Raw genomic sequence first — 16045 nt, forward strand, 5'->3', positions numbered from 1 at the left:
GGTGCATACTTACCCTCCTGACCTGTAACGAGACCATGCATGTGCATCTGCCCCTTGACTCGGGTGCCCTGCAGCACTTGCGAGAAAGAAACCTGGTGAAGGGGTCTGAGGCACGAACGAGCTGTGGCACAGGCCAGTTTGGCTCCCCAGTCTCAGTGTGAGGTTACCAGAGCCTTGGATGGCCCTTTGCCATCTGGATGTAGCCAAAGGTGTCTGACTTCCAGTTGCTTTCAGTGGAAGTTAAGATCTTAATTAGGTCTTCTCCCAAGTGATTTTCCAAGGTTCTGTGTGGTGTACCTTGCATGATCCAACTGGAAACAGTCTTCAGATACTATGGGGCTGCTATTACCTGGCACATGTCCACTATTATTTTATTGTTTAAATGCTGCTGCTGCTGTTGTTGTTGTTATTATTATTGTTGTTGTTGTTATTGTTATGCAGTCTAGTACCTCACTGGAATTATTATGTATTTAAAGGGACTTCAGATTGGTTTTCTTTTTAACAGCTTAAAACTTAATTCTTTCTGTACTAAATAAATACCAGACCTTCAGTAAATGTTATTTTTTGTTGTTGTCGTGGCAGAATTTATTCCCCAGGCTTTTGGAATGCCCTTGTCCCAAGTGATTGCTAATGACCGGGCCTACAAGCTCAAGCAAGATTCTCAGAGAGAAGAGCAAAAAGATGTTTCAGATTTTGTAGCCTTCCTCTTGCCGTTCGGAACTAAAAGGCAGAACAAAGAACTTTCAAGCAGTAACTCATCTCTTAGCTCAACCTCAGAAACGCCGAACGAATCCACTTCTCCGAACACACCTGAGCCAGCGCCACGAGCAAGGAGGCGTGTAAGTAGACCCATCACAATGTGGTGCGTGCCCGTAGGTCTGGAGGGTCTAGCTGGAGCAGATAAAAACCCTGATCTATCTGTGGATTGTGGAGTATTTCTTCTGTCATGTTCAAACAGTAACGGTTTTGTTCAGGTGGAAGCCAGCCTGATGAGTCCCAGAAGATTCTAACTGTAGTGGAAATCTTTCTCTGATGCTGGTGGGAAAAGATCACATGGAATGTTCAAGTCTGTTCCAGATTGCAAAGTGGCAGAGAGATTATTTAGAAATCTTCCTGTTCACTCCCTTTGGCTACCTCCTTCTGTCTAGTTCTTTTAGATTTAACAAATTCCATCCACCTTCAACCTATTTTTTTTTCGGCTGGGGAAGACTAAACCTGTGTGATTGATATATATATATGTATGCTTCTGTTAATGTAGCTCCACAAATTTAGAAATAAATCATAACTATTATTCCTTATCCTAATATTAATAAAAATCCCCACGGTCTAATTCTGATCATGTTCTTGGTGGTAAGTAAGAGTAAATTTTTACGAGGCTTTTTGAAAGACATTTCTACACACAGGCTATGAAAAGACCTTTGGCAGCAGAACCCAGTGCAGTGGTTTGAGCTGCAAGTTAATCCTGCGTGTAAAATAGGTACCTGGTAGACCATTTCTTTGCATGGTTCTATTCTTTGTAAATAGATTTTATGCTCTGAGCTATCTGGTTTTCCAGTACTGCAACTAGTAACAGTATTAGATTTTTTGTTGTTTTTTTTTGTTGTTGTTGTTACATGGGATAGAGGTTCTAGAATTACTGCTTTTTAATTTCGCTTGCAGCGGAGGGAGAAAAAATGTATAATAAAATACTTCCAATAAAAACCCCTGTTAAGTGATCTGAGAAAGAATTTGGGGTAGAAGAACAGATGCTAGGACATAAAATAGTTTCTTAGGATCGTCACCTTCTTTCATTCCTAGGATAAAACCTGCTTCAGAGAAATGCTATGTAGGGCTCTTCAAGCCAGGGTGTTAAGAAGGGTAGAACTGGAATAAATTGCAAATTAAGAGAAGACTGAAGAGTCCCATGACCTGCCTTCTTTCCCTCTAGCTGTCAGCTGAAGCTTGAAGTGTCTACAAATAGCTGAGGGCATGATACTTTGAATATGTTTGCATTCTTATGTACGCGTAATCCACATCTATTGGCCTGTCCAGACCATGCAAACAGGCAGTTGCGTTCACACAAAAGTGCAAAGTAGGCTTGAATGTAAGTGTGAAGGGAAACCCACTGACTTCTTCCAGAATTTGCATAGGCAGTGACAAAAATAGAAATTCACCATATACACCCATTGGCTTCAGAACCTGTTTTCATATGAGGGAAGGATAATGCATGTGTGAAGCCTGTGGGTGTTTTGCTTGTTTGGTTTGGGTTTTTGTTAATGCGAGGGTTGCAGCTTTCAGGGTGTTGAAACTGAGGCTTTAGTCCATAGCCACTCATGCAGCAGTGCATGCTTCACCTGCAGAGAACTAAGAGTAAACTAAGGTGGGCAGTGTGATGTGGAGGGAGCTGGCATTTCCTCTTGGAAATTAACCTGTTATTCAGTAATGTACTTAATGAATTGTCAATTATTTAATAGCAGCTCATGTTCCATATCTCGTCTGTCTTTGGCCTTTATACTTAGGCTTATCAGTGTACTTCCTCTATTGCCTTGAGGTTTTTTTAGGGGATGCTAAGGAAGCCTTGCACTTATCTTTTGTCTTGTGGGCAGTGTTGTACTGATTATTTTTGATTATATCAAGGCAAATGCTTAAAAAAAATAAAAGCGATTCATTAGTACATGCAACTGATACAACCAGTTCTCACACAAATGCTGCACGGACACCTAGAGTGCAGTCCTCTTAAACTTAAATTAGAGGGATTGTTTACCACCGTACCATTCACGTTACTTGCAGCTCTGTCGCTTGCTTTTCTGTATTCCACTGAGTCTTCTAACACTCAGCTGAGGCTATCAGTAAGGGATATAAGATAATGCTGGCTGCAGAGCTCATGGTAGGAGTGCTGTGGTTGTTTCTTCTCCAAGAGCTAGATAGTAATCACTGTTGCTGTATTTTCTGTGTAGGATTTTTTGACAAGCAGTTGGAAGTTGAGACCCTGGTCATCCAGCAAGGCACTTTCTGTACGCTTATTATAGAGAATAATCTGGCTCCTTGTTAATGTATTATTATATATATACACATATATAAAAATACAAAATGTGCAGCCAGAATTTATTCCAGTATCAGAAGCTCAGTCATACTGCTTTATTGCTCAAATAGCATAAAGTATGGAGTGAAAATGGATCTGCCATGGATAGTATTTGACCCCATACATACTCTGTAATATTGCTCATCTTTTCAAAAGAGAAAAAGTCTTCTATGAGCCTTAGAAAGTGAAGAAAAGCTGCACCTGACCTTTTTTCCACACTGTCCTCTGGTATTGGTTTTCTTTTTGCTTTTTTCATCTCCTCTTTAATCTCCACATTCCTTCATGTTTCTGTGTACTTATTTTAAGACTTGCCCAGTTAATTTAGATTTTGAGCTTGTTATGGTGGAGCAGAGACTGGTATCAGTTATGTGTAAAGGTAACACCTAGTGGATGGAACTTGATTTTTCTTCTCTTTCTGGATGTTGTAGTCCAAGTAGCACTGTGTCTGTGTTAATAGTCCTGGAGTAGAGGGCAGCAATGTGCATGATCTGCATTGTTCCTCAACCATCATACGGGTCTGGCTGAGCTTGAGCTGGATCCATGGAGTATGTTGGTAGGGTTTTCCTCTGCACGTAAAAATTTAAAACCAGAGCTGGCCTTGGTATATTGACAAGCAGTTCTGTACTTTATCCACAGAACTCAAGGTCACTCTTCCTAAAGCCAGCTCAGTGCACCAGTTAATCCACAACTTTGATACAATGCCCAAGGATAATGATGAACTCACTGTATTTACATCTATTTTAGGGATCTGAATCCGACTTAAGTGACTTTGTGATAATAATGATTCATGAGGAGAGGATGCTTTGCAGCCAGGGAAGGACCAGTAAAGGCAGGGTCTAAAGGAGGGCACCTGTCATACAGAAACTGCGTAGTTGCTGAGCGGTGAGGATGGTGTTAGGATTTCCAGTGTCGGTCAGCTAATTTTGATGTCTGAAACTCCAAAGTCTAAAAACAAAATAGAAAAAAAATTGTTCAGTTGGAATTTGACACACATGGATCATAGCCAGAGATTCTTATTTGGTTTGGGTGGGGGTTTTTGTTTCCTTTTGTCAGGAAATGGTAAAGAGAATCAAGCAAATGTACTTCTGAGAGACACCAGAAATCAAGGTCAAAGTTGCATTCTAAAGGGTCAAGTAATTTTTTAGAGATGTGGATCCAAAAAAATTTTAAAAACTTCAGTATGCTTTATTTATGTCTTCCATGACTTACAAGAAACAGAACCATACCTGATAAGTTAGATGCTTTTATTGTAAACTAAAAATTTTTAAATTCAGTTGAAATCTCAGTGGACTTTGTATGAGTTGTGTATGAATTGGAAACATTTGTGAAGTTCATTTGTCTAGGCTGATGAAGAAAATACTTCTAGAGCTTGAAATTCCTTCACAGTTGTACAGTTCTCATTTAGTAGACATAGAGATCTCACCAGCAGTCTATGAAGTGCCCGTCAGCAGAACATTGTGCTTTTAAGAAATTAGAGTTGTCAGCAAAGTTTTGAATGAGAATTTACATTTTCTTCAGTATTTCTTAGGATGACATGCTGGATCCCTGTGCAGTACATTTTATGTTATGGTAAAATGTATCCTTCATTTTGGCAAGAAAATTTAACCCAGTGTTTTTCTTTTGATGTTATTATTACTTGTAAGCCTAGATGCCCCCTAAAATGTTTTTGCTTGGTAAATTTAAATAACAATTGAGGGAAATGGTCATTTTGAAGTGATGGTAGTCTTGTGGTTTGAAAAAAAAAATATCTTATTTTTCAAGTGTGAACATTGAAGCATGCCATAAACCTCCTACTGCTTTTACTGCTTTAACTTTTGTAGGCTGCTTGAGCTTCTGTGCCTTGCTGTAACCCAAACATAGTTTTCAAACATTCATTGGAATTTTAATTATTTTTAAATATTAAGATACATAAAGTAGAATTATCTAAAAAATATTATCCCTCTGCTGTGTCTTTGTTCTGTGAGTTCTGCGATAATGTAGTTGTATGTATTCATATTGTTAGTGAACTGTATGTGGTGTATGGCTGAGAACCTATTTGCATCATTTCACTGATGCAGTGTCCTAAGCTACAGAAGAAGTAGGGAATCAGGGTTAAAATGTGTATGTATCCCTGTACACATAACTAGTATATTGCTGAGGTGCACAGAAAGACCATGATTCATCCTTGTCCTGCAGCATGTGCAGGCCTAGAACAATAAAAGTGTGTGCTGAGTGAGCGGAAAGCGTTTAGGTTTTTCAGTATCTAATTTGTATTCCTTGTAGCATGGTAATAATAGCATTGGTGCCATTGTGATTTTCCCATCCATTACACTGGTGTTATAACTTCATTAATTCATAAAAACTGTGTAGCAGATTGCATTTTTCTATTAGTTTGTTTAAAATAAAGGTAGGCAAAAGTCTTGTTAGATAAGGTCCTGCAGTGTTTCAGTTTCTCCAGCCATACTGATTGTTCATGTGTGTGTATTTTACAGGGCGCAATGTCTGTGGACTCTATCACAGATCTTGATGACAATCAGTCACGATTGTTGGAGGCTCTCCAGCTCTCTTTGCCAGCAGAAGCCCAGAGCAAGAAAGAAAAGGCAAGAGATAAGAAACTAAGCCTGAACCCTATTTACAGGCAGGTTCCCCGGCTTGTCGATAGTTGCTGCCAGCACTTGGAAAAGCATGGTAAGAATATTTCATTTTCCCAGGAGTGGCAGATATATTTTTACTATAATATAAATAAATGTGTATTTTGAGAAGCAAGCATATACTTCCAATTGCAAGGACATCTTTGAAAGTCAGACACTTTTCCTCCTATTTTGCCTCTTGCTGAAGATACTGTCTCACAAATAATTACATATATATCTTCCCAAAGTAAGGATCTGTTCTGCAAGGTTGCAAACTGGCCCATGCAGCGTGGAGGAAGGGACATTTCTTGGAGATGGTTCATCTCATACTGGAGTGCTCAGCTTTGCAGGAACAGCTCTTGGCACAGGTCTACTCATACCTCGAGAATTAAATTCTGAAGTGTGCCAGTCAGGCTGGAGTCATTCTTTGCCACCAGCGAATCTTAAGGTATAAGAGCTAACTTACCTGTTTATACTGCAGTGCAAGATTCAACTAGAAACAGCGTTTCAAGGTAGAGGCTCAGAGAAAGAAAAAAAATCCTGTGTGAAATTATATTAAGCTCCAAGAAGCTTTTTCCTGTTCATTACAAGGCTTGGAGGCTGGCTACTCAGTTTGTCCCTGGCTTGAGTCCTTCTGACCAGCCTTAGGCTCAAGCCTGCTCTGTCCAAAGGGAATTATAAGCTCCTGCCAATGTTCCCCTCATGTCTTCACGATCGTCCAGACACAAGCCTCCTACCAGCTTTCTGTAATACAGAAACAATAGTTAATCAAGGTATCTGTTCAACATCTCTCCCAATGTAGGTTAGTCTTACAAAGCTTTTTAATGAGAATTGAAATAACTTGGCCACAGCAAGACAGAGTTATCACTTGGCCTGATAATAAACAAACCATTAAGTAATGGTGACTGCAACACCCAATGATGCATTTTATATGTAATTTGACCAGAAGAAAAATCATTTACTGACTCTGAATGAAAGGCTTTTGCAGATGAGGGACTGCTATTTAAACAACAATGCTACGCTTTTACAACACATAATTGAAAACCATGTTGTTTACACATATATAAAGACAAGCTGTGGAAGAGAGTCATTGTTAGCCTTTTACAGATATTAGATACCATGGCTGACAAATAAGTGCGGGGACGATTAAGTTTGAGATGAATGACTTCTGTCCCTTTAAGCAAGGGTAGCTGAGTTTAGGTAACATAAAAGTGTCTGAGTCAGCCAAAAAAGCCATCCAGCTAATATCCTTTGAATGCTGTGATTTTATGTCACTTGATCATCTCTGATAAATTTTTTAATCCACTTAACCCACTGTTATAACAAAACTTCTTTTCTATACAACATTCTTTACTAAAATATTTGCTTCACAGTAAAGTTTCCTTTTAAAAAAAATGATATTTTTTGTGCATTTTCTAAGAGTGCGCTGTAGTACCCCATGACACAATAATCTGAGATAATTTGGGGCAAATAATTGATGTTCTTCATTTTTCAGTTTCATCCACCATACACAAAACAGTCATTGGGATTGGTTGACAAGAAATTTAAAGATTGCAGAAGATAGACACTTCTGTCTGCTCAATGGCTTTAGGAATAGTAGATGACTTTCTCTTCTAGCAACGGTCCTGTAGCAACATCATTCCAGACTATGTGATGGACCAAGCTTCTGATACTGAAAATACTTGCCTGTATGCATAAGTCCTTTAGGCCAATGTTTCAGCAGCAAATCATCTAGGGATTTTTCACAAATACTATAAATGATCACTTTGAACATTATGTGACAAAAAATGATTGTTTTTAACCATAAAAGACCCTGGCCTTGTTCACCTTCCATTTTCCGTGAGGTCATGTACCAGAGTTGTTAAGGCTTACTCTCTGCAGACCCGCAGTGTAAAACAAATCCTGTATGTTTGGGCGGGAGCTGGTAACCAGTCTCCAGTTTTTGGCCAATATGAGTATCTCCATCTCAGATGATTCCCTGCCAATGTTCCTGAGTTTACTAGATGTTTTTACATCAGTGTAATTTTCTGTTAACCAAAGACAGGAGAATATTTGAAGCAAGGTGTTGTGTTAAGACTAAAAACTAAAAGGCAGCATCCTATCAGAATTTCTCTGATGAAAATTTGAAGCTGCTGCAAAGCTATGCATCTCTAGCAAGGAAATGTAGCTTCATGGCTGTTAAAATGTATTTGTTTTGCAAGGTTATATCTCCTGTACGTCAGTAGAGAAAATGAGTGTTGCAGAGTAACTTTTGTTAGACCGTAAACTTGTCAAAGCTAATAGATAATTTAATCTTTTTTGCAAAAAAAATGTATAACTGTAAAATGATGTTATGTACACAGCTGGTTTAAGTCGCTGAGATTTCCATTCAACATTCTCATTGCTAAAGACCACATCACTTCTGAGGTGGTATTTACACTCAAATTTTTCAGTTTCTGTTACTCAGCAAAGTTCACCCATTCAACAACTACGTTATTGTTTGTCTGATATTCTGTATCGTAGTATATAGTATCTACAGGGCTCGAGGAAGCTTTGAGCTGTTTCTTTATGGAACAACGGGCAACACCCATTTCCAAATCACTTCAAGTCTAAATGACACAAGATGCACACCTCCTGCACTTCACCTGAAGTACAATAGTACTTCTTTATAGCTTTCTCTCTGTATAATAGCTCTTCCTACCCTATAAACTGCACACAACTCCCAGGTAGAGTTCTTCCCCCACATAATCTGCCGGAGTGCTCTACTTACATCTTTGAAGGAAACTCTCAGCTTTGTCTTGACAGGCACTACAGAGCCAGCAGGTAACCCCAGACATCAGCTGCTTCCTGTATCCAAAGACACAGCTTAGTGCCCAAGTATTTAGTTATTTTATTGCCTGTTTCCTTTGATGTCAATCCTGAAAATGTCACCTCCAAACGCTGAGCAGTGCCTCCCTCTCTGCATACCTCTGTCCCTCATGGAGTAGCCATGGCACTACCAAAATGGCATCACAAGAAATGTCACTGAGATGCCATTTTGCAGGTTAGGTGATGTGAGGTTCTTAAAAACTGCAGTGGATGGCTTCTTAATCCAAGACAACTGAGTTTTGCCTCAGCATGGTAAGTACGAGCTTGTAGAGAAATACACTGTGAGTTTTTTATTCTTTTAAGTACACATTTAGCCCAAATTGCTTTGGTTTAATGTAATTTTCAGCAGGAAATGAAACAAAACAGTTATCTGATGTGCTATACTTGCAGGTCTCCAGACAGTAGGAATATTCAGAGTTGGAAGCTCAAAAAAGAGAGTAAGACAGGTGAGTGATATGGATACACTTTTCCTTCATCAGCTATGATGCAAACAAACTTGATTCCTTTCTGTTAAGTGATTTCCTCCCCATCCGTCACCTGGTGAAATTCAGGCTTTCTGGGTCAGTGACTTTATTGTTTTTTTCATGGCTCATAACAGGCCATTTCCAGCCATCTTTTACATCTGGTGAAATTCTTGTCAGGTTCTCAGCAGTTTAACAGTCTCTGTATGTTTTGCTCTGGAGAAGCAGCACAGGGTTGGAGATCCAAATAGGCTACAGCGATGAAATTTTCCAAAGGTTGCACTGTAGGGAAAAAAAAACCTTGGCTGCTAGTTTTATCTCAGAAACAGCTGAAGCTCCCAAAGTAAACCCAAACTGTAAATCTTTTTTGGAAAATTCACAGTATGAGAAAATATGCAAGTACAGAACAATCTCTTTGACCCTCATATTGTTGCTCCAAAATATCACCTTTCTTTTACCCGTTAAACTTGAAGGTCAGAGCAGACCCATCTCAGCCAAATGTTGAAAAAGTAAACATGGTGTACAGTTAGGTTCCAGAGACAAAATCAGAAGTGGGTATTTCTTCAGCCCTAGATATTGCATTGTTATTCCCAGAAGTTGGGAATACATGTTGAGCTAGAGCAGTAGAGAACAGCTGATGGTTGCATGTTGCTTAGGGAGGGGATGAAAAGTTACAGGAAAACACCCCTGCCGGGAAGTGTAAGACCAAAAAGATCAAACAGAAGAAAGCAAAAGAAAGCTTGACTGCATCTGATCCCAGAAGTAATTGTTCTTTGTTGCAAAAACTACACAGCATAACATTTGGCACTCTGGAAGGTTACCTTGGATGGCTAAACTGACTCGATTCTGGCTGGTAGGACCGTGTAGCCTACTGATTTGTAGTTTATTCTCTAGCAGTTTCTATTGCTGAGTGGCTGGCATAACACAAAACTAAAATCATTCATGTTCTGCAGAGGCAGTTGTTAGATCGACACTGAACTAAAGTATTGAAAAGTAAGTTGCCTGTCATTTGCATTACAAGCTTCAATGTCAAAACATACATTGTCATTCAGGGGTGAGTACAATTGCATCACACCTCTGGGGAAAAAGCAGAGGGCTTGTATCATTTACTTGTAAATGAAGCCTCACTTCAAACATTAATGACTTTCACTTCCTTTTACTGTGTTCTCAAAAGCTGAGGAAATCAAGAGATTTGGGTATTTATGTATTCTATTACATGGACTAATTTACTGAACTAGGTGAACTAATATATTTCATTAAACAACATAGAAGCATCAGCTTGGCCTTTGCAGTTACAATAATAAATGCTGTCAACATGAACACATGGGAAAGTCTGGATTCAATTAAAATTCCACTCATGTTCTGAACCATGGAAAGCCAAACCCAGTACTCAGATTTTCTTGTGCTTTTGCAGCTGTTCATTAGTTTTTCTGGTGTAGAAAGTAGGCATAGCTTTGTTTCCCTTCCTCCCGCAGTTATAAAATACCCTATTTCAACTGTAGTTTGTTGCAGTAAATACATAAGTAAATGCATGTGCCAGCAGGGTTTTTGTTTGGTGAGCAGGAAGAGAAAATTTAGGACAAGTGCATCTATTACAAACTGCTGCCTCTATATACAGTGGGGTGTAGGACAGAGATTCCTGAGCTAGCGTTGACTTAAGGTGGTAGGTCTGGTACGTCAGGACGCCGGGTACCAGCTTGTGCCAGGAACTATACAGATGCTTGAGCAGAGCACTGTTGCTGAGCTTAGGGTGGGCAGCCCTCTGTGCCAGGCCTGGTGACCTGGTGGCAGCTCTGCAGGTGAACCAACTGCTAGACCCTGAGGTTGAGGAGTGACACGGCTGGAGCTCTGCTCTTGCATCCCCTCTCTCAGCACAGATGTCCTCAGCTCTCACATCTTAAGCTGGAGTGGGTGCTGTAGTTCACCAGCTATATTTTCCACAAGTCTGAAACTGTTCCCTGTGAATGAAGTCTGAGGGACCTAAAGTTTAAACCTGGAAATAGTTTTTAACAGCTGTGGTACCTGGACCTGAAATGTGTCCATCTTTCACCAATGATTATCTGGTACTGTGCTAATTAGGACTTCTCTGAGGCCTTACAGGATATCAAATCAGAAGTGCCATATTCAAGACTGTAACAGCGATTTATGATTTAGACAGCTATTTGGGAAGTCTGAATTCCTGATGCAGTGCTAATCTGTTTCCTCAGCTGCTTTGGGGCAGTAATTGCAGAGCAATCTTCTCAATAGAGGTAATTTATGGGGCTCCACAGGGATGTTCTGCATTTGCCACCAGTCTGAAGAGCAGAATTCAGCTGGGAATGAAATCCCCAAGTTGGTACTGGAAAATCTTTGACCACAAATCAGCGGGGGAAGCATGAAGAACAATGTCTGATCTTCATAAACATAATTATTCATTATTAGTAATAACTGATATTAATAATGTTAAAAGTAGTCTTAGTAAATAAAAAAGGAGGCTGTAGTTTTTATAGAATACCTTTCACACCCATTATGAAAGTGTGTTTTCAGCTGAAAATATGGGATTTTCTGCATTCTTCCACACTATACACACTCAAGATAGATTTGTCTGTGGTCAAGGTTTGCCACATATTATCACAGACACATAGTTTGGTTGTGACTTACCTTCTTTCTTCTTTTTGAGATGTCTGTAATAATCTTGGTAAAGAAAGTGTGTACCTCAAGTTTCCTCTTGTTTAGTAAGATTTGGATATGCTTACTCTCTGAGAAGATATATGTGAGATCATGATACCTCATAATATTAACAAAGATGCAGAGTTTTCCTAGGAAAGAGTTTTAAAACATGTTGACTGTTTTCAAAAGGAACAGAGTAAAAGGTGGAGCTCTCAGTCTGAAGAAAGTATTCTGTTCTTGGTGCTGGGAAATCTCTCCAGAAAGGCAGGCTTTTATCTTTTCATAATGCATGTTGGATGTGGGAGAGGGATTCTTCTGCCTTTGGGATGTGTGATGCCTCTGAAGTATACAGAATTTGTCTGAGGACTGGAGTTGGAAAAGAATAGCAATACCTCATAATGGTGTTAGCTTGCTGTCTGTTAACTCCTTGATGATCACTTGGTGAATATAACTAAATTAGGAAGGCAGAACAAGATGTGTGTGGATAAATGCCTCTGTGAAGTCTTAGTGAACCTGGCTGCTTACTGCTTATGCTTAAATACAGTCTTAAATCACAAGAGAAGTGTGAGTTTGATGGATATTAACATTATCTTATTTATTAATGTTTTTGTACAAAACCATAAATTTTTGGAAATGCAGTTTTAGTCCTTCTGGTTCTAAAATGTAGGAATAATGCAATAAATGGTATAAGAAAGCCTTTCTTGCAGTTCTCCTTATTCTCCCTGGTTTCTACCTTTGATATTAGTCTTACATTTCTGCAAAAATTATATTTACTTGGGCACATTTTTTTCATAAAAGTGTGCCATATATTAGCTGGAAAGAAAGAATTGTATTTTATTACAGTCTGGTACAAACCTTAAGTTATATATCATGGAATAACCAGCAATTAGACATGAATTACAGCTTTGACCTTACCAAGAACCAGTCATGTCCGAGCTGGAAAGTGAAAATGAGTCAATCTACATCTTAAGAGGTTTTCTGTGTTGGGATGTACTAACTGGGACAACAAATGACTGTGGTTTTGTGTCATGATCTTTTTCAGTTACGTGAAGAGTTTGACCGGGGCATAGATGTTGTATTAGATGAAGAGCACAGCATTCATGATGTTGCTGCTTTGTTAAAGGAATTTCTGCGTGACATGCCTGACCCGCTTCTCACCAGAGAACTTTATACACCTTTCATCAACACTCTCTGTGAGCTCTACAGCGTCTTGATGTAGTGATTTTCAAAAGCTTACCTGTTTGAATTCTTTGTTCTCTACTAACCATATTCTTTTTTTCTTTGCATTTAATACTCTACCCTTGATTTCCTCCAAATATTTGTATAGTATAAATTTGCTGAGGTCTTTCCTTGGTTTTCATATTGTGTAATTATAGCCCATAAAACTAAAACAACAAAGATTTCACTTATTATACCTATTTCTGCCTTTGTATATAGGTGATTCGGGTACCTGTTAAATTCTGACCCTGTCATTGGTTCAGCAATAGCCGATGACAGAGTCCCATTTGAATCCTGGTATCTTAGCACCATTAATGCTTTTAATTTTTAGAGCTGTTTACTGACCAAAATTCCTTTCTGGCTTCACAAACCTAGCTTCAAAGGTTCAAATTTTGTTGTAGTTCATGGTCCTCAAAGCCATCGTATTAAGTACTCCCAAATGTGTTGCCTAAGACCTGAGTCACAGATTTTGGGCAAAGTAAAGTTGGACCCTTAAAGCTTAAACTGCTGCCTCATATGTGTTCTTCAGATTCTTTCAAGCCCCCATTTCTGAGATCCTGCCTCTGTCCCGCATTTGTCACTAGCTACCATTGCGTTTCAGATGGTTAAAGTGATGGTGGTTGCAGAATGTCCCTTATATCTCTAGTTGCTTTTCCAGTCTCCCAGTACCTCTGAAAGATGTGAAATTGTAAGAAAACCCATTTAAAACTACTAGAGTGTAAACCTGACTGGAACGCTTCCCCACAGTGCCTGGTATATACCAGCAACTATACCTAAGTGCATGGAGTAAGTAGAAAATTAAGCAGAATTTTTGTGTCCAGTGACAATGATGGAGTGTGCAACATGGATTTTGCTCTTTTATAGGCTGAGAAAACATCCTATGAACCTGTGAACAAAAAATTGACCAACTAAGGCAAAAATCCCCTAACAGTATTTGTTACACCTTTGATAATTCCTTAGAGTATTCTCTTTTTCTTTGGACATTATAAGGAAAATGATCCTTAAACAAAGCTATTCTTATGCCTTCCTTTGGGCTGGCAACAGTGTATTTGTTCTGCCTTTAGGTTAGTTGGAGTAATTTTCTTAGAATGTATTTTTTCCCCTCTTAGTATTAGAGCCAGATGAACAGCTAAGCACCTTACAGCTTCTCATTTATCTTCTACCTCCCTGTAACTGCGATACCCTGCACCGGCTGCTGCAGTTCCTCTCCACAGTGGCTGGCCACGCAGAAGACACCACAGACAAAGATGGCCAGGAGGTAAGTTCTAGTCACTGGTGTCCTTTGGCTTTGCTTAATTAATGATCAGAAAAGAGATCTTTAAAGCTGTGAATCAAACACGATGGTGGCATACCCCTGAAAGATGGGAGACATTTTATATTCTTGCCTCCACATTTGCCATTTAGTTCTTAGGGCTGTGGAAGTTTAATTTTTATATGACTTAATTAGTAAAGCATCCATCACTTCCTTTGGGAGATTCACAGCGTAATTTGCCTTATTAAGAACATCTAATGTTAGCTGTCCATCCCCACCCTTGTTTTATCCTGTTATATTCTATGGAAAAAATACTCACATAGGAAAGTCTCAGGCATTCCAGAGTGTGCTTTTTCATTTTCTTTTCATTCTCTGTTGTTGCTTTCTTATATGACCTTTGGACATAGCAGTACACTTCTGGGTTACCTTAACTTCCTTGTGTGCACTGGGTAGTGAAGAATAAAAAATACAGACGGGAACTCCAACTGTGTCCTTGCAACTGACAGACTTAATCACTAGTTGGAGTCAGGGTCCATCTTTGCCTGTTTTCCTTCTGGCCTCCTTACTGTAGCATTGGGACCAAATTCAGTGGAGAGGTTGGAGGGCACCCACCCCACAGAGACAAGAACACCCATAGCCATGTGGCTGAACTGTGCTGAGCATTCATTCATGCGTGTGCATCTGCGCCATTCACACTACAGAAGATCTGAAAATCCAGGCTTGCCACATTCTGCCAGGAAAAATGCTTGAACTAGTGGGCTGCTCTGCAAAAGGTGGCAACTCTCAGCCTTGAAAGAGGTAGATACAGTCTGTCACTGCTTGACGAAATCATACTGGTTTATCTGTGGGAAGGACTTCTCTGTCCTCTGAACTGCAGTGGAGACTACTTCTGAGGTTACTTCTGAGACTCTTCTGAAACTCCTGGAGAATTTTGTCTTCCAGATGGAAAACCGTGCTGACTTCTGTCAGATTTGGACACCTTTTGCAGTTGGCTGGTTTTAAAAATTGGCACTTTGAGACTGGCTTTTGCCAAATTTCTGTCTTAAGTCCTAACTTCCGATGTGCTGTATGTGACTTCAAGGCCTATTGCACTTTTAAATCCGCTTTAAATGCTGTTATTTTTGTCCTCAGCAAGGAGTTGATAACAAACTACACCGCTATGATGGAAAACATTTAAAAAGAGCAGCCTGTTAACAATTTTACTGTGCTTAAAAACATGTATAAGCCAGCTAAGGCTGTGGTCCCCCTGGTCCTGCAAAGAGTTCTCTGTTGGTTCTGGAGTGTACCCAAGAGGATCTTGTTGCAGGGCTAGAGGATGCTGCTTAAGAGAGTTGGTTTGGTCCAACAGTTGAATTAAAGGCATTTTCATTCTTAACAGTAGATCAGCTCTGCTACAGGTATTTTGGCAAGCAAATTTATGTAAGCTATCTTGGCAGTTTTGTGAGTATCAGGAATATTACGTGCAATTGGATACCTTTATAGATAATACAGTATTCTGCTCACAATTATTTAAGCTATTAATGAATGATTAGATGAATAAAGGCATACAGGGCAAGAGAAAGTATTTTATCAGATTGTTTGCTATCACTGGAAGGAAAACAGCCAAGCTTTGGCACGCAGGCCCTCTTCACGTTTTCAAAAGTTCTTCTCTCACAAAAGATGAAGATGGATGACTAACTTTGTTAAAATTACTTATTCGTTTAATTTCAGTGGATATGTTTAAAGCATTTTTTTAAGGGATGCCCCAAGGCTGCCCTTAAGACTCACTGTTTGTACAAACAGCCCGCACATGCAGATCCAGGCCCAACCAGGAGCTGCCCCTGGCACACTTGAGGCACCATGTGCCTGTGCATCCTTAGTGGCTTAGTACTCTGACAGTGTTTAAAAAGCAGGTCACCTGAAAAACAACCAGGTGCACGGTGCACAAGTAAAGGAGTGTGCCATACTA

The 16045-nt window shown here is 39.5% G+C and overlaps 1 protein-coding gene across 1 annotated transcript in view; it reads left to right on the forward strand.

The window, feature by feature from the left end:
• ARHGAP6 (Rho GTPase activating protein 6) overlaps positions 1–16045 on the forward strand; it is a 336655-nt gene that overhangs the window by 301786 nt on the left and 18824 nt on the right. Inside the window, 5 exon segments of the mRNA XM_040582760.1 lie at positions 583–839; positions 5533–5728; positions 8908–8963; positions 12670–12820; positions 13955–14103. Coding sequence (XP_040438694.1) covers positions 583–839; positions 5533–5728; positions 8908–8963; positions 12670–12820; positions 13955–14103 — 809 coding nt within the window.

This window comes from Falco naumanni, chromosome 2 (assembly GCF_017639655.2).
Source record: "Falco naumanni isolate bFalNau1 chromosome 2, bFalNau1.pat, whole genome shotgun sequence".
In the NCBI taxonomy this organism is placed as follows: Eukaryota; Metazoa; Chordata; class Aves; order Falconiformes; family Falconidae; genus Falco; species Falco naumanni.